The sequence below is a fragment of the Vombatus ursinus genome, unplaced genomic scaffold (assembly GCF_900497805.2).
Source record: "Vombatus ursinus unplaced genomic scaffold, bare-nosed wombat genome assembly UNPS02003292.1, whole genome shotgun sequence".
Classification (NCBI taxonomy): Eukaryota; Metazoa; Chordata; class Mammalia; order Diprotodontia; family Vombatidae; genus Vombatus; species Vombatus ursinus.
In genome coordinates, this window is record NW_020943070.1 from 12,018,134 (window position 1) to 12,042,522 (window position 24,389).

A 24,389-nucleotide genomic window follows, 5' to 3' on the forward strand; every position below is an offset into this window, starting at 1 on the left:
GGGGGGGGGCCGGGGCGCCCCTCCCCCGGCGGGGGGCCGGCCCCGGGCCCGCGGGGGGAGGCGGCCGGGCCCCCGCTTTGTGTCCTCCGGGGTTAAAGGGATGAGCGCGGGGGGCGGGGGGCGCTGAGCGGGGAGAGGGGCCCGAGGGGGCCGCGGCGGGTCTGGTGGGAGGGGGCGAGCGCCCGGGCCGGACGCCCGGTCCTCCTGGGAAGGGTGGGAGAGGGAGCGCCGCCCCCTCCCCAAGCCGATGTGGGAGGGGGCTCTGGCGGCTGGGGGGGGGTCCTGCCCTTCCGCCCCCCGTACACACCCCTCTGCCTGCCCCCTGCCTTGCCCACCGCCCAGTCCGCTGCATCTCCATTCCCAGCCCTGGCACAGTGCCTGGCACACAGTAAGAGCTTAATCAGTGCTTGTCGGCCGGTGGGCCTAGCTTGTCGTCAAGGGGGGGCTCGCAAGTGTTGTAAGTTCCTTCCCCCGTCCGCCCCCTCTCCACCCGGGCCTGTCCTTTGACCTCCTTTTGGGGGAGGGGTACGTTGGGTAGATTAAAATGGGGGGGTGGGGGCAGAGAGAAACCTCCCTCTCCTTTTCTTAACCTGTCTCCAGTCCAGTGCAGCGAGCCATCCAGTGCGCACTGTTTGCAGAGCACGCCTTTGTCGGCTTTCTAGGGTGTTTGGGTAAGTTTCAGGGAGTCGGGGTTGAAGGCACTGAGCCGTCTGTCTGCTTTGGGGAGATTAGGGTGCTTGCCCGAGGGAGCAGTCCCTTACCCGCCTTGCCGAGCCATTAATCCCGTGCTGTGTGCAAGGCATTTCCCATTTCTCAACTCTCCAGGAACCTGGGGCTCGTGGACCCCCTAGATTTCAAGGAATCGGTGCATTTCGATGAGAAAAAAAAATTACATCATTGGTTTCCTTTGTAATCCTTTGGGTTTTATTTTATGCTTTTCCTAGTTCTGACATTTTGAGAAGAGATCCATAGAAGTGAGGGACCTCTACTCCTGGATGTGGGGAGGGTACTTTAGGAGAAGAAGCATCAGAAAAAGGAGTGTTCTGGTTTGGGGTGCTATTGGAGGGAACCGCTCCCTCCTTTTCTTGCTTCTCTTCAGGATCCCTGTCTTAGCCCTGTGCTGAGAGGGTTCTCATTAGGAGTTATTCACCTGGGGTCTGAAATTAGTTAGATATTTCAATATCGTTGGTTTCCTTTGTTAATCCTGTGCGTTACAATTTACACAATTAAACACAGTATTCTGAGAAGGAGTCCATAGGCCTTATCAGACTTCTGTTAAGGACATTTGGTGAGAAAGTGGGGTTAAAAGGATGAGTCCTTTTGGGGGGTAGTGGTAGAGGCCAGCACTGCCTTGTCTGCCTCCCACATCAATCCAGCAAGCATTTATTGGATGCTTTCATACGTGCAAAGTACTCTCAGTGCTTTAGGATGTGGTCATTGAGAGCAGCCTGGGTCAAGGGGACGAGAATACCCTGGGCAAGATTGGGGACATAGGATCATAGATGTATAGAGGCTGTCCAGGCCCACCCCCACCCCATTTTACAGAGAAGGAATGGAGACCAGAGGTCTCTTGACTAAAGTGCTTGGATTTCCCCAAACCCAGCCTTTCTCACATTGGACAGCCTTGCTGAGTGAGGGGGGAGCAGGAGAGCTCTTACCTTCTCCCCAAACCTAGAGCCCTAGAGAAAGAGGAGAGGGAGGCCTTGGATAGAGGGGAGCAGGAAAGTAGATCCTTCCTCTCCCTTTCCAAAGCCTCCAGGGTGAATAGTGGTTTAGGAGAGAGGGGTTAAAAGGATGAGCCCATTGGTTTGTGGTCTGTGCAATCAGGACGCTGTTTCCCTCTCTTCCTCCACATCTCCCCCCCATCTTCTTTCAGTTACTTTACTTTAGCTCTTACTACTGTCCAGCCTTCCAGGTGCTGGCCTGTATCTGGGTCTGGCAAGGATTGCTTCCACCACTCCTAAAATTCTTCCCAAGGACAGAGTATGGAAGTACCCCATTTGTGCCATGTACACATGTGTGCATTTATACATTGGTTGGATCCCCTCTTTCCTCCCCTCCTTCCTCTGTTATGAAGAAAAGTCGTGGAGAAGAAGATGATAGATGTGGATCCTCTGTTGTGGTCCCCAGAATGTGAAAGGTTTTGGAAGTGGACTTTGGCAAAGAAGTAGACTTTTAGTTGAGGCCCTGGACAGGAGAGAATGGAGCTTTTCCTAGTATCTGCAAATGATAACTTTCAATTAAGTATTGTTAGAAGAAAAACCAGTTGCTGGGAAAGGGTTCGGCAGCATCTGACCCTTTAAAAGAAAAATGAGGAGGGGGTCACACCCAGAAGTCCAGCAGACAATAAGGACATTCCCAGAAATTTTCAATATGCAAATGATGTTCAAAGTCTAGCCCATTGACACTGTGGTATGATCAGCATTCTAATGTAGAAAGTAGCAATCATCGAGGAGTCGTGAGCTAGATTGTTGCCTCTTCGTGGTGCTGAAACTTTGATCTGAATGCTGTAAGAGGCAGTTATGCCTTCCCTGTAGCCCTTGTACCTTAATTTAAGGATTATCTTGTTGCAAAATCCTAGTTGTTGGTGCCAAGGAAGGCTGCTAGGCTAGTGCTTTTCTTAGATAAAAATTTGCATTTCTTCAAACATTAAACAGAGCTGTGAATTCCTTTAAGCCTTTATATAGAACTCATAGCTGCCTTTTTTTTGTGCAACAATATAGTTGCACAAAAATATACATTGCTTTTGTGTGTGTACGTTGTTTTTTGTTTTTAATGCAAACTACTGTATGAGGCAGGAGAACTTGGTGTGGTTTGCCCTTTTTATTGAAGTATAGAAAGAAAAAGGACTTCTGATGTCATGGAATCCAGCCCCCACATTTTACAGTGGAGGAAATAGTTCTGGAAGAAGTGAGATGACTTGTCCAAGGTCACAAGGTAGCAAGTGGAATCAGCCTTAATTTGAATCCCAGTCTTTTGATTTTAAATTTTAAAACCCTTCACTAGTTTTAAGGTCTTTGTTCTGGGAATGTTTTGGCGAGCTGATGAAGCAGCATTGTATTCTGGCCGAGGAAGTTGTGTGGTGAGAGGTAAGGGGGACAATCTTTCCTGGTCAATTAGATATGAAAAGGGCATCACTCTATAAGCAATGAGGAAATTACCTTTGCCTAAGTAGCACATTTCAGAATGCCACGAGTTGCTGTCTATTCCTTTGTTAGAGCATTTGGTAAGAGGAAAATTGCCTGGTTTTGCTTCTTTGATGAATGCATACTAAAAAAAATAAAGACCGAAGAATTCCATATTGCAGTAAGAGATGTAGGTTGGATCTTTGTGTGTTTTGGAGAGAGAGCAGCTAGTTTTACATTTGAAATGGGAGTGAAAAATGGAGAAGATCCAGTTCTAATTCTAATCTTTCTGCTATTTGTATTGAGATCAAGGGGCTGTCCATAGTAAAGTGTTACTTTTAAATTGTAAGCTTAATTTCCTTTTTTGTTATTTTGTTGTATTCTTCCAGCAACATAATCTTCTCATTTATAAGAGTTTATTTAACTTCAGATCTTCACATTCTGAGGTTAAAGAGGTTTTTCCTTTTTAAGCTTTCTTGCACTGAGTCTCACCTGAAGGGGATAAAGAAAATTACTAGACCTTCTGAATGTTGAGGAATTGATGGCTTCAGTGTTACTTGTAAACAGCTGCAGTCTAAGTAGACTATTAGAGATGGAAAGGCCTTAGAGAAAATTACACCAACCACCTCATTTTTCATTTGAGGAAACAGAGGCCCAGAGAAGTGAAAGGGCCTTAGAATCCCTGTATCTTACCTCCCAGGCTGATTATCTTTCAGCCGCTGCAGGTTCCCTTATAACTTTGTGTCATCACTCTCTCACTTTCTGCCCTTTGCCTCTGGTGGGCGCAAGAAGAAAATCCAGAGGTTAGTTGGCACAACAGTACAACTTTATGGGCGTCATTTTTTCTAAAAGTGTCTTTATTCAGCAAACATATGAGTACTGATCTGGGTACTGATAACCATTCTAGACATGCAGCGCAGTTGAGGAAGAACAGAAAGCAAAAATAAAGGTCCATCCTCAGCATGGATTCCTGCTTTTCGTTATTAATAGATGCTGGAGAAACTTTGGTTCATATCTGGCTCAAGGCCCAGCTACTCTTGAGCTCACCATCCTTGGGCTATGTGGTTCCTATAGTTGTTTATGAAGATAAGTTTGGTTCCTAGAAGATTTTTGTTGTTCATGTAAATCCATACAAGTATTTGCTAGCTGGAGGCTCAGAGTTGGAGCAGACAGGAGGGAGAGATCTGGGTTCCAGTCTCCACTTCCAAGTTTAACAGCACTGTCAACTCCCTGACCTCTTAATGTGGTACAAAGCTTTGGCCACCTACTGGAGCAGGCTATTTTGAGGCTTGTAAGCAGAGGTAGGGAAGGGGCGATGTTTTGTTTGGGGGAGAAGGGTGGGAAGTTAGTGAGTAGATCTTCCCCAGCAGAACAGCACTGGATTGGGGAGTGCCAGGAGATGCTGCTGGCTGACTGGGGTGGGGGCACATGATGGGGGGCAGAGGAGAGCAACAGAGGGGCTGCTGCAGGTTCTTGAGAACCAGGAAATGACAAGCTGAGCAGTTCTAGGAAGGTGCCTCTCCACAGTAAGGTGAATTAGAAGAGGAAGTGACTAGAATCAGTGAGACCAGCTAGAGGAACATTGAAATAATCTTGGCCACAATGATTCAGAGGAATGAAGAGGGAAAGCTGAAGGCATGTCTTTTGGACGCCTTTTGTTTGTACATCCCACTCGTTCGATCATTCTCCCAGCTGAATCCTCCCCTGAAACCAAGAGAAATGTCAAAGGACACACGCACAAAAAAGAGCTTGATGTTAAGACGAGGTTGTCTCTTGTGCAGCTCACAGAAAGGACCGTGGCATGTAAGCAGCTCGTTTTATTAGGGAAGATGAATTCAATTTGGGATTGTTGAGTTTGCAGTGATGATCATTTTATTGGACTGGGGCAGGGAATTCTAGATTTGCTATCTTGAGGTCATGAAATTGGATGACTTCACCAAGCAAAGTCAACGTGAAAAGAGAAGGGAAGGGCTGGCCACTTTTAGGGGCAAACAGGAAATGTGCCAGCCAGGGAGACAGGAGAAAGGAAGGGGCAGCTTCGTGGCCAGCTAGGGAGGTTTTGAGAATGAGCACTGTGGCCACTGACCACTGGATTGAGCCAGGATTCACTGGCTCGTTTTGGGTCGTGGTGGAGGTCAGAAATGAGGCAGGGAGTGAGCCCTCATGTTCCAGGGGACAGGAAGGAGTTATTAGAAGAACAGCAGGAAGACCTTGCTTAGAAAAAAGTAACAATTTCTGTTCCTCCAGAACTTGAGCTTTTTACCAAGTGTTGTCCTTCAAACAACCCAGTGAAGTATTCATATCGCCATTTTACTGATCAGGAATTTAAGGAACTCAGCAGTCAAGTGACTTTCTTGCTTGTGGTCAGTGTTCGGTCTGACCTTCACTTGCAGGTTGTCTGCCTTTCAGACCAGTGCTCTTTCCACTAGAATCACAAAGAAAGAAAGAAAGGATGGAGCCTTAGGAGAGAAAGAATCTTTGCCCAGTGCTGTGCAAACTCTAAAGAGCTATAGGAGTCTCAGCTATTATTAAGAAAATAGAAGGGGCAGGTTATTGTGGGGCTGTGGCCTTGACGGAGAAGAAGAGGTGCTGCTGTCCTGTGGCTAGGTTCTGGTGGGCAAGATAAGAGAAGTCTTCTTCCATGATTGGAGAGAAGGCTGAGAGGAGAGCTGTGGAAGCAAGTGCTAGATGAATGAGGCTAAAATGGAGCGCGTCATAGTATTCGACTTGTTTTCCACATGCCATCTAAAGGAGAGAGAGCCAGCAGTGCGAGGGTTTGTGCTACCCTGAAGTCTAGAATGAAACTTAGCGTCCCCCAAAGAAGTCATTCTATAGCAGATCAAATGCTGCTACCACAGAACTATAGCAATTTCCCAGCCTCAGCATGTGATCTGTTTATTTTAAGTAATATTTATAGAAGGAAATCATTTATTAGAGTGAAAACTTGAATAAGATTTAGTGATTTAAATTGATTTCAGTAAGGTTCAACACAGCCCGTTTTGTACATTTTTAAAAGTCATCATAGATCTATAGGAATTATCTTTCCATTAATTTCAGATTTTTAAAAGGTCATTCCCAGAGTAGTTTGACACATTTTTGTTAGGTGTCTACTATGAGCAAAGCAATGTGTCAGTGATTCAGAGGAGGAGATGATGGAGCTCTCAGAGCTTACCTTCTCACCTTCCTCACTTGGGGTCTGGGCATTTTTAAAAAATGATGGCAACTGTAATCAGTTTCCTTTGTAATCCCATGCATTTAAAAACCTTATTCTGAGAAGGGATCCCTGACTCAGAAAGGACTCAATCCTTGTTGTAATAAGTTTCTGTGCCCTTCCCAAAGAATAGAGACTGCTTGGGACTGGAGGAGATAATAAAATGAATGAGAATTAATCAGAAGAGATTTTCATGGAGGCATAAGACTTAAGGCTCTAGACCCAGCACAGTCCCTAATGTCATTTCTCATATTGATGATGTTTTATTCTACTGTGTGCAGCCCATATCTTCTGTTATTATCTGTAAGGCTTTTTATTTTTCAAAACTGGCTACATTTCAAACCTCTAATGTCCATAAATGACATTTCTTAAATATTTTTAGTGAGCTTTGATAAACAGGTAATGACTGGAGAAAGAATAGATAGATTAGGCAATTAAAGATTTTCTGACCCTCAGCTTAATTTTCCCTTAAGTGACGAGCTGGTACAAGGAGTAATCTTGACCTTTAAGTTCGCATTTGATACTGGCAGGTGTAATGACACTTTTCAGTGTCGCCTTGAAGATTCTGTTCAGTTTGTACTTCTTCAGTGCCTGCTGGATGCCAGGCCCAGTGCTAGCTCCGGGGGTGCAGTAGTCCTGCCAGGCGTTGGCACGTTCCAATGGCAGTTGTGGATAAATAACAAAACCAAGAAAGGTCACTGAGTCCCAGGTCTGACTCTACCATTGGGATCTTTGAAGCTGTACAAGTATTTGGACCTTTTGGATGAAGTTCACTAAATGAAATAGCAATGATTAAGGCATGTGTGGTAGAATAATTCCAAGGAATAATGAAGAATTTGTAAAGTGTGTTCCCAATTTAAAATGCTAATTTCAAATCCTGAAAAAATGCTGAGATGCTCGAGGAGTTACATGCACCTTTAGTGTACGTGTGGATGGGTTTATTAGAGATGAAAGGAATAACTCAATTAGGTCAGCTGGAAGGCGCATAGAGTTTTATCGTGCCCCACGGTGGCCTAAGGGGGATACTTAGGCAGCTCTTTGTTCAAGAAAGCCTCCTAGAATTAGGAACAGTTATACTTTTTTTTATATTGTATGAAGTAATTATTTGCTCTGCTGCATACCTGCAGGTTTGCCTTTTATTCCTCTAAGTGAGCTGCCAACTGCAGCATTTCCAGCTAGGAACACCTAGAAGATTGTTCCAGTCACTGTGTAGATCACAGATGAGCTCATTTATGCCTGTGTTAAAGGTCAGTTTGTTTTTGATTATATCTTCCATCAAGCACTTGGAATGAGCAGGGTTACCTCACATTTTGAGTTAATGAAGGAGATGGTGTCAGCCTTGGGTTGTTGATGTGGTTCTGAAACCCAGGCCACATATTTAGCAAATAATTGATATAATAAAATCATCACGTTTGCATAGTTCAAGCCTTTGGGAAGGCTTCAATAAAGTACTACAGTCTCTAACGTTTCTTTAAAGAATCTGCATTTAATGAAACATGGGGGAATATACAGAAAGGACCACCTTGTCATCATTCCTTTGACTACTCCGATAAAACCAGTTTAGGGCTCTGGTGCCCATAGCTTTTAAATGTAATCCTGTGTATCATATTATTATATGTTACTTTGTCTCTTTATGTGTGTGTGTTAGACGTGTCCAGAAGCATTAATGCTTTAGTCCGAAAGGGTTTGGACTTTTGTGTTATTTCACTTTGGTGATTTTTCTGATAAATAAATTGGAACAAGGATAAGGAGACTGGAAAGAGGACTGGGCCTCCATTTCCTCATTTGTAAAATGAAAGTATTAGACTAACTGAAGAACTCTGAGGTCCATTTCCAGCTACAAATCTATGATTCTTTGAACCTTTGAAAATTATGTGATGTGTTTAGGGCCCTACACTGTGCTAGTGAAAGAGTTAGATTTGAACCACTGGTGATTGGCCTAACTTTTAAACACTTTTTTAAGGTGCTTTTTAATAAGGTGAAAGTATTTCCCAGACTTGACTTTTTCATTAATCATTTTAGCAACCCAAAGTAGTAGATACTGTTATTATGTTAAACTTTAGCTGAGCAAATTAAGGTACAAAGGTGTTGTTAGGGTTCCTGCTCAAATGCTGTGGCTTCGGCAGACATGTGTCCATTGACTTATGCTGAGGATGTCCCTTTAAGTGAATTTAGGGGGCTTTCTTATCCTCCCTATGCACCAGACCAGTTGATCTCTAATCTTTCTGACTGAAATTAGGCAAAAACCAAATTAAAGAGGCTGCTCTTTTTTTTTTTTTTTTTTTTTTAGTAGATTTGTCTCTCTGGCAGTTTTATTTTTCCTTCTGGGCTATCAGGCTTTTTTCCTGGTTGTTTTTGGGTTTGTTTGTTTTAACCTACAGGCTGTGTTGTTTTGAATGAGCACTGGATTTGAATTCTTGCTCTGCTCTTACCACTTGTATAGCCTGAAGCAAGTCACTTAACGCTTCTGGGACTCACTTTCCTCACCTATAAAACGATGGGCTTGAACTAGGTAACTTTGAAAGATTTCTACCAGTTTTCTTGATGGTAGTTTTTTTCTGTGAAATCATACTATTCGGCTAAATATCTGAGAGGTACCGATAATCGGGTTGAGCAGTATTTAAAAGTAGGGTGGAAATAGCTAAGTAATTCAGTTTCCTGTAATCTCTATAAATAGTCTACTTTCTGGTCCTTAATTGTGTTAGCCCTTGCTTCCCAGGAGAAATTCACTTTTGACCAGGAAATAGAAGGCAATAAAATATGCTCTGATCCCTGGGAGACAGAGATTGTATGGGGACTCGGATGTTTAGCCTCATTTCTGAAGCATTTTCCATACATAACCTTGTCCCTTTTCCAAGCACCTCATGCATCCTCTTGATTCCTTCAATAAACATTGATTCTTTATAAGGTTCTGGAGGAAATACAAAGCCAGATCATCCATTGCTCTTGCTCTGAAGAAGCTTATAGCTAGGCTAGACTGATCTCGAAGGCCGTTTGCGGAATGCAGACAGCCTCTTAATGGCTCACAAATCCTGGTTAGAAATCCTTTATCTACTTCTAAGTGAAACTTTAGGTATTGATATTCTGTCCTTCACAAAATTTCTACTTAGCTGCTGATCGTGTCAGGTGTCACCCCTGGGAAAGAAATCAAAAGTAGGTGCCTGTTGACTGTGTTAGATCTCAGAGGTAGAAATCTGCTAAGAATGTTTTGCCCCTCATAGCACTGTGAGTCTGCAAGGGCATGGGGACCTATCTGCACAAAGGAAACATTTTTGTCTTAAGTGTTAAAGGTACTGGGGGCAGCAGGGGGACACAGCAGAGAAGGGAACAGGCATTTATTAAGTTGATGTTGTGTGCCTGTGCCGGGCACCATCCTAAACACTTTATAGATAGTTCATTTGGTCCTCACGACCGCTATTATTATCCCTGTTTTATAACTGAGGAAACTGAGACAGACAGACCTGCCCAGGGCTACACAGCTACTAAGTGTCTGAGATTGGATTTGAACCCGGGTTGTCTTGACTCCAGGCACAGAGCTCTTATTCGAGGTTACCACTTAGCCGCCTCACAAGTGCCTACTAACACATCTTAGTCGGATATTCACAGTAAAAAGGGGATGGAGGCAGGTGTGGCAATACTAGGGGACACAGGTTATTCAGAGGAAAGAGGTTACTTTTTCTTTTGATTTCATTCCTCTTATTTTCTTTCTTTTATTTTTTTGTTTTTGTTTTTGTGAGGCAATTGGGGTTAAGTAACTTGCCCCAGAGTCACACAGCTAGTAAGTGTTATGTGTCTGAGGCTGGATTTGAACTCAGGTCCTCCTGACTCCAAGGCCAGAGCTCTATACACTGCGCCACCTAGCTGCCCCCCCCATTCCTCTTATTTTCCAAGATCAGAAAGTCTCTAGTGGTAAGGAAATAAATAAAAGGCCTCCCAGTGGAAAACCACCAATATTTCTGTTTACTTAGGCTTAAAGCTGTGAACAAGTCCAGTTGACCACTCAGCTGACAATTTGAGCACTGCCCCCCGCCTTGTACTTTGGAAAGTAATCTCTCCTTATGTAGAGCATTGAAAGGGCTTTTTTTGTTGCTGCTTTTTTCAAATAGATGGATGGAGATAGTTCGACCACAGATGCATCGCAGTTAGGAATTTCAGACTACATTGGTAGCAGCCACTATGTGATACAGCCTCATGATGGTAAGAAAACTGCTATTTAAAAAGTGTAAACTTCATCTTATTAACATGATATTATCCTTTCACTTCTTCCCTGCCTTTTCTTTATTTTTCCTTCCTGCTTAGTAAAACCCAGGGATATCTGGCAGTTACCTATGTGGTGTTTGTGACAGGCTCTTTAGAGCCTGAGTAGCACTTTATAAACAGTTTCCTCTTTTCAGTTAAAATTAAGTACCTACTGTGTGCTAAATACCTACTATGTGCTAAGCACTGAGAATACCAAGATGATGAACTAGTCCCTGCCACCAGGAAGCTTACATATTGCTGGGGAGAACTCAAAGCCCACTAGAATACCCTTCCTTACTGACTTGTGTGTCTTCTTTAAAAAAGAAAATTATTGATAATCTTATGGTTTTAAAATTCATACTCTGACCCCGGATCGAGGTAGTACTTTGGGAAAAGATGGAAGACTGAATCAGGAACAACTCAAGCCATTGTCCTGTGTCTTTATCGTTAAATCTGATATCTGGCCTTAGCCAAACCCGTAAGCCCCTCATCGGTTAGTTTTCACGTCCGAGTCTTCTTGTGATGGAATCATTTGCATGTGACGTTAGCTAACTGATCCTTTCCAAAACTCGGAACCGAATGCATATGTAAAGGCACAAGTCAAGGTGCTGCAGCATCCTTCCAGCCAAAGAGAAGAGAGGGAGACACCTTTAAAAATGAGCTCAACTTTATGCAGCGCTTTGCAGTTCACAAAGCACTTCCCTCACTACAGCCTAATGAGGTAGACAATGCAAGTATTATTCTGTCCACTCTACAAATGGTCTGGTCAGTAGGCATGATGACAGTTCAGAGTTGAGAGAGAGAGAGAGATTGCCAGTTGGTATGAAGAGGGAGTGTGGCATTAGGGAGCTTGATGCTTGAGCTGGGCTAGGGAGGGTGGCAGGCCTTTGGACAGGCAGAGATGAAGTGGAGGGAGGCAGGGAAACGGCATGAACTTTGTGAGGCTGAGAAAATGGAGTGAATGGTTCCTGATCTTTAGCTCTGCTCCGAGGGTCAAGAACTAACCCAGCACAGTTCCTGACTCTATTATTGAAACCCTTCAAAGACTCTCTTATCTGCTGTGTCACACATTGAAATGACCTTTGGTTCTGAGTTGTCTTATTTTTTTTTAGATGCAGAAGACAGCATGAATGATCATGAAGACACAAATGGTTCCAAAGAGAGCTTTCGAGAACAAGACATCTATCTTCCCATCGCCAACGTTGCAAGGATAATGAAGAACGCCATACCTCAGACAGGGAAGGTATATGAGGCAGGGGATCTGGCTGTGGCCTTGTTAGAGCTGACGGCCGTTTGTTTAGTTACTCAGCCTTACATGAAACCAGACAGTTTTTTAAAGCTAGGACTACTCGGTCTCCCTGAAACAGCACGCTATATCCTTTTAGTTTTATTCCATTTCAGTTATGTTCAGTTTTCCCTTGGTTCAAGTATTGGGGGGAAAATTTTTTTTTGGTAAACCCAGTAAAGTTCTTTTTTTGAAATAAGTATTGTAAAAAATAAGTGAGTTTTTATGAAAATGTGAAGACTTGATACAGTTTCAATACCTCGAGCATGACAAGTGTGACATGACATCAATGAACACAGTTCTGAGTCGTTGGTAAACTGTATGTGGACAGAGATCTGCTTCTGATTCTGACAGAACTTAAACTCTGACACACACCTTGCTCATCTAGAGTGGGGAGGATGTCTTTGAACTGGCTTTTCTTTCTCAAAAAGCTTGCCTCCCTGAACCCCGTGGTTCCCAGTGGCTCCCAGAATCCACGATTCTGACTGCATACATTTTTTTTTCCATACATTTGCCAAAGTATGGCTTGGTAATTTTGTTCTGCTGCTTTTGCATGAAATTGATAAATTTCAAAGAATGTCTCTCCTGATTGAAAATGGAGCATGAAGCCTGTGGTTGCAGGTTCTAATTGAAAGAAAATGTCTCTTGCTTATGCTTAAGAAAGCTACTTGAGGATCACTGGAGACCTGCTGGCTGACAGCCACAGCCCACCTTCGATGAGTGCTCAGCTGCTGTTGGGAGACAGAGCAGCCCAGGCACTTTTGAATAGGCTTGGTTATATTACATTTAGTGGGGGGGGGGACACTCAGGTGGCTCCAGTCTTTGGTTTGGTGGTTTGCTTTCCAACCCACATTTTTCTAGAAATTTTCTTTTGCCAATTCTGCATTTATACAATGATTATTTACTTTATTGAGGAGAAGCCCTCAGTCATCTATAGAGGTGCACACTTAAAAAGCTGTGTGTGGGCAAGAGTTGTTGTCATTTGTGGTCAGATCAATATGTGTCGAGGTCCCCTGGCCATCTGTCCATGGAGGACCCCCTCCACCATTCAGAGCCACGCCCAGTGAGGAGTCCCGGGCTTCCAGGGAGAATCTTGCCAAGCTCGGCTCCTGTCTTCCCCGATCCACTCAGGAAATTCTGTTCTCTTAAAGTGCATCCTTCAAGTCACTTGTTGAGCCCTGAAAGGAGAGAAAAGCACCTGTTTAAAAAGGGCATGAGATAACACCAGCTTTTTTCCTGGGGTGGTTTGGTTTTTGTTTTTTGGGTTTTTTTTTTTGCTGGTGTTGTGCATGTGTAGGGTGGGAGAAGCCAAGCAGTCCCACTTGTTTTTGTTGTGCTTTCCATTCCAAAACCCCATCTCCAGTCATGTCTCTGTATCTGTACTTGGAAATGTTTCCCTTGGACTGGGCAGCCACCAGAGGACTGGTGCAGAGGAACAAGGGTACGCTAGCCCTAAAGTCAGAGGACCTGCTCTCAAATCCTACTCCTGGGACCTATTATTTATGTGACTTTGGGCAAAATCACTTAAGCTCAGGAGAAAGCTTGCTTATCCGTCAGACTATAAATGACCTCCTGATGCCTTTCTCGCTCCAAATCAAGGATCCTGAACTTTTTTGGTGTCTTAGATTCTTTGGCCATTCAAATCTGTGAACCACTTCTCAGCATAATGTTGGTGACCTATATTCTTTTTTTAAAAAATTTTAATATTTTATTTTTTTCCTAATTATATGTAAAAACAATTTTTAACATTTGTTTTTTAAGATGTTTGAGTTCCAGATTCTCTCTCTCCCTTCCCTCCCCCCTCATTGAGAAGGCAAGCAATTTGGATATAAGTTGTACGTGTTGCAGTCCTGCAAAACATATTTCCATATTAGTCATGTTGTGAAAGAGAACACAGACAAAAAAAGACCCCAAGAAAAATAAAGTTTAAAAAAAGTATGCTTCTGATTGCACATTTATAACCTATGTGAAATTGCTTACCATTTTAGGGAGGGGAGGGAGAAAATTTGGAATTCAAAAATTTTTTTAAATGAATGTTAAAAATGGTCATTACATGTAATTGGAAAAAATAAAAACTGTTTTAAAAAAAAAAGGTATGCTCCAGCCTGCATTCAGACTCCATCAGTTCCTTCTCTGGGAATGGATAGCATTTTTCAGCATGAGTCCTTTGGAATTGTCTTGGCTCATTGTATTGCTGAGATCACAGTTGATCATCCTACGGTTTCAATGGGAACGATGTTCTCCTGGTTCTGTTCACTTTGCTTTGTATCAGTTTCTGTAAGTCTTCCCCGGTTTTTCTGAGAGCATCCTGCTCCTCCTCTCTTACAGCATAATGGTATTTCATCATAATCATATACCATGACTTGTTCAACCAATCCGCAGTTGAGGCATCTCTTCAATTTCTAATTGTTTGCCACCAGAAGAAGGGCTGCTATCAGTATTTTTGTACATATAGGTCTTTTTCCTTTTTGTTTTTTTATCTTTTTGGGATATAGCTATACACAGTTTTATGAGCCCTTTGAGTACGTACAGTTGTAACCTTAAAGGAAATAATGCTACATTTCAGTTAGACGTTAGTGAAAATAAAAGTAATTTTTTTCCCCACCCAAGTTCATGGACCTCAAGTTAAACTCCTCTTTAAATAGATGAGTCTCTCTAGATTATCACGAACACTGACCAAAATGTGAATTCACTAATGTCATAGGAGGTAGTTTTAGCGTAAATGGCAGTGAATTCACATTTCACTCTGTATTTCTCATAAAACTAGTAAAAAGAAGAGATTTAGATTTAGGCTTTTTAAGAAATTTAGATTCCAGAGCCCAGCATTTTGAATTATAGGGTGCATAACAGAATGGTTCTGCTCCTAAGATATCTGGGACTCTTTTGCCTCTTTAGAAAATATGATTTGAGGGGCAGCTAGGTGGTGCAGTGGATAGAGCGCCGGCCCTGAAGTCAGGAGGACCCGAGTTCAAATCTGGTCTCTGACCAAACACTTGACACTTACTAGCTATGTGACCCTGGGCAAGTTACTTAACCCCAATTGCCTAAAAAAAAGAAGAAAAAAAAGAAAATATGATTTGAGCCACCTCCTGGAGGGGCAGTTGGTGACATGTCATAGTTGCTATCTGATAGTAAGTTCTTCTGTTCACAGCTGTTTCTGTAAATAGGACTGTTAAGACTTCCTACCATTTGCATTCAGGTGTTATATGCTCCTGGCCTTGAAAGCAGCAGGTAGCACACATTGCGTTGTTCTTAATAAAATTTAATTCAGAGGAGAATAGAGGCAATAACTGTAATTTGAACAATGTGTCTGTGTGCTGCATAGTCCTTTATTTTTGCAAGTTGGGAGGGAAGTGTGAGGGACGTATGCAGAGATTTACCCTGGCTTTCTCTTGTTGTCAGATTGCTAAGGATGCTAAGGAGTGCGTCCAAGAGTGTGTGAGTGAGTTCATCAGCTTTATCACATCGGAAGCCAGTGAAAGGTGTCACCAGGAAAAGCGGAAGACCATCAATGGAGAGGACATTCTATTTGCAATGTCGACTTTGGGTTTTGACAGTTACGTGGAACCTTTGAAGCTTTACCTTCAGAAATTCAGAGAGGTGAGCAAAGTGTTTCCTAAATGTTGCCATTGTCAATACAATGTTGACATTTCTGTTTATTACACGCATACCAAAAAGTCCAATTTGCATAATCAGAAGTATACATAGCATTTTTTTAGACACGGTTTTGTCATTGATGTTTACTTTTATCTTCACTTATTCAGGCTGGAACTGAATGGAACAGGAAAGTTACAGCGTTTGCCTCTGGTCATTCATTTCTTTCTGTGACAGGAGGCCAGGGAAGTTGTAACCTCGATATGGTCTCCCTTACAAGTTGAGGTGTTGTGTTGTTCATCCTCTTATTTGAATAGTTTTTGTTAACGGCACACACAGGTAGACAGGTAAGATCATGTGCGTTTCTCCAGCTCCAGAAAGGGAGTTGGACACTTCAGGTTTTCCCCTGGGGGCGGACAGTTTCTTCTCCTACAACATTATCTTCTGTGTGAAAACTTATTTGTGTGGTTCTGACAGGATGGCAGAGTGAGAATTGAGAATATCCAACAGAAAAGATGACAGATTTCAGTTGATCTCAGAAATGAAGTTGGATTTAGCCTAAGACAACATTAGTCAGATTTTTAAAATGCTTTAGAAGAAATGAAAGGAGAGGAGACTTGGCTTCTGGTCAGGAGGCATCATATTTGTATGAGAGAGCTGCATTATTAAAAGCAGGACAAGAGACAAATTGGCAACAAAAAAGCACGATGGGGAATGTGGTAGTAAGTGTAAATAAAAGTGTGGGATCAGTCAGATTATGCTGAAAACATGGCCGAAACAATCAAATGAGCAACAAAGCAAAATGACCTGAAATAAGGTCTGAAAAGCTTTTTACAGGCAAAGATCACATACTTAGAAGGGCCAGATATTCAGAGAGAAAATTTGAAATCTTTGCATTATATACTATAGGAGGAAAGAAAGAACCTAGTGTTAGTATTAGTATTTCTACATCACCAATAAAAATTTTAAAAAGATAAGGACATACCATTTAAAATCGTGACCATAAGTACCTACAAATTTAACTTACCTTGCTTACACAAGGATATAGGATTTATAAATAATATCAACTTTAAAATAAGTACTACTAAAATAATGACCAGATAATTTCAGAGATTTGACATAATGTATACTTTTGTAACATGGTGTCATCCTTCCCAAATTGACTGAAAAATTTCATGCTACGTGATCAAAACATTTCCTGTATATGCTTTGTAGAATTAGATAAAATAATTACAAAATTGATACAGAAGAACTTTTAAAAGGTCAAGAAATAAAGGGAGAGTAGGAAAAAGAAAAAAAACAAAGGACTTTATATACCTTTATAGTAGAGTCTCAAATCATAATATGAAGCAATAATTATAAAAACTCTGATACTGGATAAAGAATTAAAAATGGATATCAATGAACCAGATTTAGATTAGTGAGTTAAAACAAGTTGTATATACAGTAACTGCCTAGTGTAGAATAAATCTAGTCTCAGAACACCTGAATGTTATTTATTCAATAAAATTGTTGGGAAAACTGAATGGTAGGATGGTGAAAAATGGGAATAAACCAGTAATCTCATACCATCATCTACCACAACAAATTCCAAGTAAATTAAATAACTTAGAAATTATATTTCCTAGTCCTTTAATTTTCTTATGCCACATACATGTCCAGGGAAAAATGTTTTTCACAACTATGAAGAAGGGCATACCTTCTTACCAAGCAGTAAGGTAGACAGTGCACTGGGAAGAGCATTGGCTCTGTCGTCAGAAGACCTGCCCTGATGGCTGATTACCTCTTTAGCCTGGCGGCCTTCCTGGCCTCCTTGGACCCAGTTTCTTCATCTCTAGGATGAAGGGGATAGGACTTACTCTAGCCATATAGAGTATATTTGATTATATTGAAATTTAAAAGTATTTGTATGCCTCTAAGACAAGGAGAGAAACAAGCTGGGAGGAAGAGAAGAAGGGGAAGATCTTTGCATTAAACTTTCAATAAAAGTCTTATATTCAGAGTTTATAAGGAATGCACTTTTAAAAGAGCCATTCACCAGAGGGTAAGTGATGAAAAGGATATGAATAAGCAAGTCTCAAAGGAAAGAACCTTATTAAATCAGACAAACGGAAATTAAAACAACTCTGAGATCCATTTGGCACCCATCAGATTTGCAAAGATAAATAAAAGAGAACAGAATTCATTCGAGATGGAGCCATGATAAAATAGGCAGGCCCTCGGTAATGCTCCCGGTGGCATTGTGTTGGTCTTCCCTTTTAGAAAGCTCCTTAGAATAATTATGCTTTAGAGTTTCAATGGTATGCAACTGCCCTTTGATCCAGGAGGTTATTAACAGTGTAGGCCATGGAAGCGTACTGAATTTGGAGCCATAGGACCAGAGGTTAATGTCAAGGCTGTGGGATCTTGTGTGTCCTTCTCTGGGCCAGCCTCAGTGGTAAAAATAAACTGAAATTTACAGAGGTTTCATTTTTTGACAGCATGTGCAGGTGGGTCTATGTCTTCTGACAGTTGACTGACTCAGAACATTTGACTAACTGGATGAAGCCAGGTTGCTGTCTGTTAAGTGCCATATGCCATCCATTTCATTGCTATTTTTTGGTTATATTTTAAATTCTGTGGTTTTTAAAGAATAGGTACGTGCAAAAGTTGTAGCCATTGAAGAGGAGCACACTTGAGTGACTGTTAGAAGTATTAGTATTGCAGCTGCTCTTGGAGAGTAGGGAGGACTCGTGTGTTTGAAGAACATTCAAGTCCACAGTGAAACAGGATCAGTTGCGCCAAAGCACAAAAGAAGTGAAAAACGTCAAGATTGACAAACTTTTGCTACAAAGTAGCCTCATTAATTAATCCTCAGAAAACAAGGAAAGATCTTTGAAGGGATCTGGGAGCTGCAAGCATGGGTCGTGTGGCGTAGGCATCTTGGGAGTTGAGAGAAGAGAAGACAAATGAACATCAGCAGTCTTTGTGGTTTAAATTTGTTTAATTTTCTCATGCTTTTGTTCTGGTTACTGGTATTTGTCCTTGAAAGTTAAAGTTAATCTTTAAAAATTAAGGGGAAAAAAACCAAAGGTTTGGTTATGTTCTAATGTAGCAGTCCCCTGGCTCCCTCCTCGGTCCTTCGGGAGCTGGCGGCGTGTCCTGGGGACAGTGATTGGCTCCTTAGTGGGGCGTGCTCCCCTCCAAGGGCCACTGCTCACAGCCTTCCATCCTGCAGGACTCCTGGCCCCTGCACCTGTGAGTCTTTGTTGGCAAAGACACCCCGCTGCCTCTCGTGGTGGCTTCAGGCATGACACCAGTGACCTTCTTTGGTTAGAAGGCGATGATGACTTTTGTGCTACTTCTTACGCCCAGGAGTAGGTCCTTGTTTTTAAATGTAAAGAGGAAAAGGGATTCCACATGTAGCAGTTGCCCAGAACTTGAGGATCACCCGTCAGACTTGGTAGGGTCCTTGGAGCTTGATGTGGGCCTCAGCCACCATTTAGAACGTGGAGTTGGGACTTGTGGCGTGTTGCTATGCTACTGGCTGATTGAGAAATGAAACTCACAATGATTGCCTGAGCTTCTAGCTTTTCTGTTTCTGTAGAGAGAATTAGGACCCCACACGTTGAATTTTCTCTTTATGATGTGGGTCACAGTAGCATATGGACATAGGGAACACATTCCGAGGCTGGAGTAGTAGGGTACGCATTTGGCCTCCGGGCGGTAGTGAATGAATTAATGAGCTTCCTGATTATTGAATAAAGTCGGTGTTTGTGTCCTTGTCTGGAAGCAAAATCTTGTGATTTTCAAAAGTAACTAAAAAAGCCATAAAGGATTGCCGGAAGGATCTTGAAGTGATTATATGCTTGTGTTAAAAATGGCCTTAGTCTCATCATCAGTCAGTCATTAGGAAATGTCCCGTGCTCTATCCCCCACCTCCCACCCCCCGTGCCTGGGTTTAAGGAAGAAGTCCGTGGAGGAGTCCCTTTGGAAAGGGTCTTTTCTTTCCGCATTATGTTTGGCTTTTCTCCCAGGCAATGAAAGGAGAGAAGGGGATCGGCGGAGCCGTCACGACCACAGACGGACTGAGTGAGGAGCTCACGGAAGAAGCTTTCAGTAAGTCCCCTGCAGGGCTCGGTCTGACGGTTGTCATCGAGGCCTGCTCTCGAGACAGTGGGAAGCGTCATAGGCTCTTGTTTAGACAGAAGTGGATGGAGCCAGATCATTTTGAATGCATGTTCTCACATGGCCTTATTCAGAGTCAGTGCATCAGGTATGCCTGCGTCCTTGGGGAAGCCTTGAGAAGGGTACTGATGAGGACTAGCTGCGTACCTGGCATTGCACATGCTGGCACTGTGGGGGAGGTTCAGTCACAGACCCTTACCCAGGGCTTCTTAACCTGGGGCTAACAACTTGTTTTTTCAACTTTAAAAAAATATTTTGTTAATTGTATTTCAGCCTTAATTGGTTTCCTTTGTAATCTTAACGTATTTTATAACAGACATCTAAAACATTCGGAGGATTTAACAGACTTTCCCATTTTGGAGTTTGTTTCAGTTGTGTCCAACTCTCCATGACCCCATTTGGGGTTTTCTTGGCAAAGATACTGTAACGGTTTGCTAAATCCATCTCCAGTTCGTTGTGTAGATAAGAAACTGAGGCAAGCAGATTAAGTGGCTTGCCCAAGGTCACACAGCTAGTAAGTGTCTGAGGCCAGATTTGAACTTGGGGAGACAAGTCTTCCTGACTCCAGGCCCAGCGCTCTGTGCCCTGTGGCGCCACCTAGCTGCCCAAAACTTTACTGGATGGCCAGATGAGCCCATGGTCATGATAAGAAAGGTTCATTTAATCTGCTCATAATCTATCTTTACTAGGAGATTTAAAGCTCAATTCATTATCCCTTAAGTTGTTTTTTGTTTTGTTTTGTTTTTTGAAGGCAATTGGGGTTAAGTGATTTGCCCAGGGGTCACACAGCTAGTAAATGTCAGGTATTTTGTCTGAGGCTGGATTTGAACTCAGGTCCTCCTGCTTTCAGGGCCAGTGCTCTATTCACTGCACCACCTAGCTGCCCCAGTCTGTTAAGTTTTGAGCATAGTAAGTGGAATTGAGATTTTTTAACGGGCCCATTATACATAATTTGAGAGCACTTTTCTTGTGTCTTAAAGATGCCACATAGTTCATTCTTCCCAGCCACGCGTTGAGTCTGACTGCAGTCGGCTGCATCTGCTGCAGCTGCAGAAACAGGGGTGAAGACTTAGGGTGGGGTTTTTCGTGAAGAAAAATTTAAGGAGAAAAACTTTCCATCCTCCAAACTAAGATCATAATTTCCTTGGAATGAAAGAGAAAGAAAAAAAAGCCCTGATATTTATCTAATACTTAAATGTTTGTAAAGTAGAATGTCTGTTTTTGTCCTTTCTACCTTGCCTCCTGCCTCGTTAGTCAGATGGAACTGTTCTCTCCGGAGAGCGGGGATCTTTTCATGGCCACGTCTCACTCACAGTATTTGGCCTGGCGGAATCCTCTGCATCTTTCCCAGGGATTCTCTATGCTGTCTTGGTCGTCCTTCTTCGCTCTGAGGACTCCTCGGCCTCCTTTTCTGGATCATCCTCTGTGTGTGTGTGTGTGTGTGTGTGCGCGCCTCACTGGGGGTGGGCTGTACCTCAGGGCTCTGGGCCCTTGGCAGCTTCTTCTGTTGTCGTGGGTTTAATGAACTACAGTCTAGTCCTCATCTCTCTCCTGAGCTCCAGTCTCTTGTCGTCAGCAGCCCGCCGGACATCTCACGCTTGGTCTAAACAAAAGAAAACTCATCTGCGCCCCACCTCCTCCTCTCTGTTCCTGTCTGCCTGGGAGCTGCCGCTCCCCTGCCCATTCGTGTTGGCGGCCTCAGCATCCCTCCCCCACGGGTCCGGTTGCTCTCTCCCACATCTGTTAATGCTCATCACCTTCTCTCTCACCTGCCTTCTCTCTACATGTAGCCTCCTGCTTGGGCTCCCTGGCTCAAGGCTTTCTCTCCAGCCATCTTGACTTACTGCCAAAGTATAGGCCAGGCCATGTCACCACCCTCACCCTCCAAGAGAAATCTAGAGCAGGGGTTTGTGACCTTTTTGGTCATGTTTTCTACTTGCTACCTTGTAGCAAGTATGAGGCCTTTGGACCCCTTTGACAGCCTGAGGCCTATGGAGCCCTCCCCAGATTAATGTTTATAAATGTCTAGAATAAAGTACATAGGGTTATGCAGGAAACCACTTAGATTGAAATAGTTATCAAAATATTTTTAAAATATAGACCTCAAAATTAAGCGTCTCTACAGGCAATTGTATTTGATTCTAAGGTTTACTGGTGTACCCCTAGGAACAAATACAAATACAGATGCCTATGTGGCACATAAAGTCCTTCACTAGTAAAACAGCTCCTGTCCCCAAAGAGCTAATATTCTCGGGGGGGGGGGGGGGGGCAGCACTTTATATTTCCATATCTGTGTGTTTGTTATCTCCTCTGAGAGAATGTGGGCACTTGTAGGACATTTCATTTTCAGCTTTCTCCATCCAGATCCTTGCAAAGTGTCTGGCACGTGGTATGTGGTGGGTGCTTAATTAGTGTTTCTTGATGGATTACCCTGATCTGACACAGGAAGAAAGGAGGGGTCAAGTGTTTTACATGGGGCATTAATTTCCTTGTGGAAGATCTCACGGCCAGTGAGGGGTCTGGAAATAGAACCCAGGGCTTTTGAGCTTGAGCTGTGGAGTCTTGGAACTTGACTAGAAACACGACTTTAAAATTGTACCTTAAAAATGTGTTTTGTCTTTTATAGCTAATCAGTTACCAGCCGGCTTAATAACCACAGATGGCCAGCAACAAAATGTTATGGTGTATACAACATCATATCAACAGGTATAGTGTCTGTTTCTAAAACTTTATATTTTATTGATTGATTCTTTTTGGAGAAAATGGATAAATGAATGAATTTTTCAAATGAATAAAATCATTTAGCAAAAAAGAGACCTTGCTATGAAAGGAGATTATTAAAAAAAATTAATTCTCTTTTTTAGATTTCTGGTGTTCAACAGATTCAATTCTCATGATTTCAAGAAAAGTTGGAACTGAAAATATAAAAAGATGGGAGAGAAGTGGACAGTTCTAAAACAGAGACATTACATACAACACCTTGGGGAAGAGAAATGTCTCTCTGTATATTAAATAGCTGTAATGTAGCTTCCCTGATGCTTGACTAATTGAGGTGTGAATTCCAACTGGAGAATCTTTTTTCATGAATGATTTCAATGAAAAAAAATTTGGATTTTAAAGGTATTAAAATATTTTTGTTTTGTACAAGAGTTTGTTGCTCTGTATGACTCCTGTATGCATTGTATATTGCGATTTATTACTGTCGGAGATTTGTAGACAGTTTCTTATTTTCATATTGAATCATGTTACTTTTGTATAATTCAAGTAAAACAGCTGGGTTAATTCATGATGTTTGCCCTTTTAATAAAATATGAGGGTAGAGTTCATTTTGAATGCAAGTTGCCTTTATTATAAAATTGAGTTGGTCTTGGTTATGTAATGTCTTGCATGATAACCTTAGTGAGATTTTTAGCTGTTGACATATTTATTGAAATTTAATTTTTAAAGGGTTTTTTTTTCTCTCTTTTTTTTTCAGTAAACCATTTACAACTTAAGTGACTACAGATGTTTGGGGGGAGGGAGTTGGGGGCCTTTTGTGTAATTTTGAAAACTAAATGTTGATCCCTAACCAAGCGTTGTCCAGCCTATTAAATTTAAAGATCCCCTATGCCCATTAACAGGGTTTACCACAATTAGCAACACTGTTTATTGTGCCTGTTAATAGAGTATGTTATTTTGAGTTAGTTACTGAAGGTCTTTGTTTGGCCAGATTTATCTTTGAGTTTCTTTAATTTATGAATATTATTTTATCTCATTAATATGTTGAATTTCATTTGGTCATAGTGCTATTGAAGTGACATCCTTTGCATTTTGTGTATGGTTTTTTCCAAAGCAAAATCTTAAAATACAACAATGTCCTCTTCTAGAAGAGAAGTTTTATAATCTGGTGGCAAATGAGCTCTTTTTTACTTTTTAATTGAAATGTTCAAGTTTCCTATTATACTAGGGGAACTTTAAGAACTGTTCACTGACACCCTATGTACAGATATATTTAGTGCATGTGTGAGTGAGTGAATGAATAAATGAATGAATGAATGTACTGGTGGCAGGTGAGTGCTAAGTGGGAAAGAGAGGGCTCAGACTGGGTTTGTTGTCTCTGTCTTTGCAATAAACTCTCATTAGATAACGGAACTTGGTATAACTTAGCAAACTGCTTGTTCTTAGCTTTCTTTTCTTGCGGGGGAGGGGGAGGGAGGGGTGTTGGCATCTGAGGGTATGACCGTGTTTTTCTAATGGGGATGTACATTTTCCACCCTGTCTTATTTGATAGGGATTAATCGTAGCTCCTGTTTTAGTGGTGTGAGCAGAATTGCTTTTATTAGAACGGAGCAGGCATTTACTTTGGCTAATGGATGTTTCACAAGTTAACAGATCTTTGAAGAAGGGGGCTCACACATGCGGGAGAAGGGATTTTACACCTACTCTGTTCAGGGGCCTTCAGGGAATAGTTTGCTTCAGAGTGCCCTTTGAGTCATTAATCTATTACCATTTCAGTCTATCTGTGGTCACCATCTATGAGTGTGCCCTGCACACAGGTGCCCATTCCATCCCATGACACTCCCAAAATGAAACTTGGGAGGCATCCTGACCTACTGTCTGTCATGTGACATGGATCACTGACCCATGTCAGGAGACCAGGTTCTAGTGCCTGGTCAGAGCACTAACTTCTGGGCCTGGTCCTCACCTCCAGCATAAGGAGCCGGACCAAAATGGCCACCAATTGATTGTAAGACGGCAGGTGATCATTAAAAGCTAGCTAGGGTGCCTC

The 24,389-nt window shown here is 42.3% G+C and overlaps 1 protein-coding gene across 5 annotated transcripts; it reads left to right on the forward strand.

The window, feature by feature from the left end:
* Positions 1–287: 287 nt before the first annotated feature.
* NFYB (nuclear transcription factor Y subunit beta) lies at positions 288–23,752 on the forward strand. Of its 5 annotated transcripts, XM_027872330.1 has the most exons (9): positions 292–388; positions 601–671; positions 7,464–7,583; positions 10,443–10,533; positions 11,688–11,818; positions 15,263–15,460; positions 19,471–19,552; positions 22,248–22,327; positions 22,486–23,752. In XM_027872330.1, the coding sequence occupies exons 3-9, from the start codon at positions 7,557–7,559 to the stop codon at positions 22,516–22,518; spliced, it is 642 nt and encodes a 213-aa protein (XP_027728131.1). In that variant the 5' UTR covers positions 292–388; positions 601–671; positions 7,464–7,556; the 3' UTR covers positions 22,519–23,752. The 5 variants fall into 5 exon arrangements, with proteins under 5 accessions (XP_027728158.1, XP_027728131.1, XP_027728149.1 ...); XM_027872348.1 differs by lacking the exon at positions 7,464–7,583; XM_027872323.1 differs by lacking the exon at positions 292–388 and having other exon boundaries at positions 549–671.
* Positions 23,753–24,389: the final 637 nt, after the last annotated feature.

Bases quoted from the DNA above. Each gene is read 5' to 3' on its own strand.
- NFYB (XM_027872330.1), top strand. From the start codon at position 7,557: ATGAGCTCATTTATGCCTGTGTTAAAG. The intron at 7,584-10,442 runs GTCAGTTTGTTT...TTTTTCAAATAG, and splicing joins CATTTATGCCTGTGTTAAAG to ATGGATGGAGATAGTTCGAC. The intron at 22,328-22,485 runs GTATAGTGTCTG...TCTCTTTTTTAG, and splicing joins ATACAACATCATATCAACAG to ATTTCTGGTGTTCAACAGAT.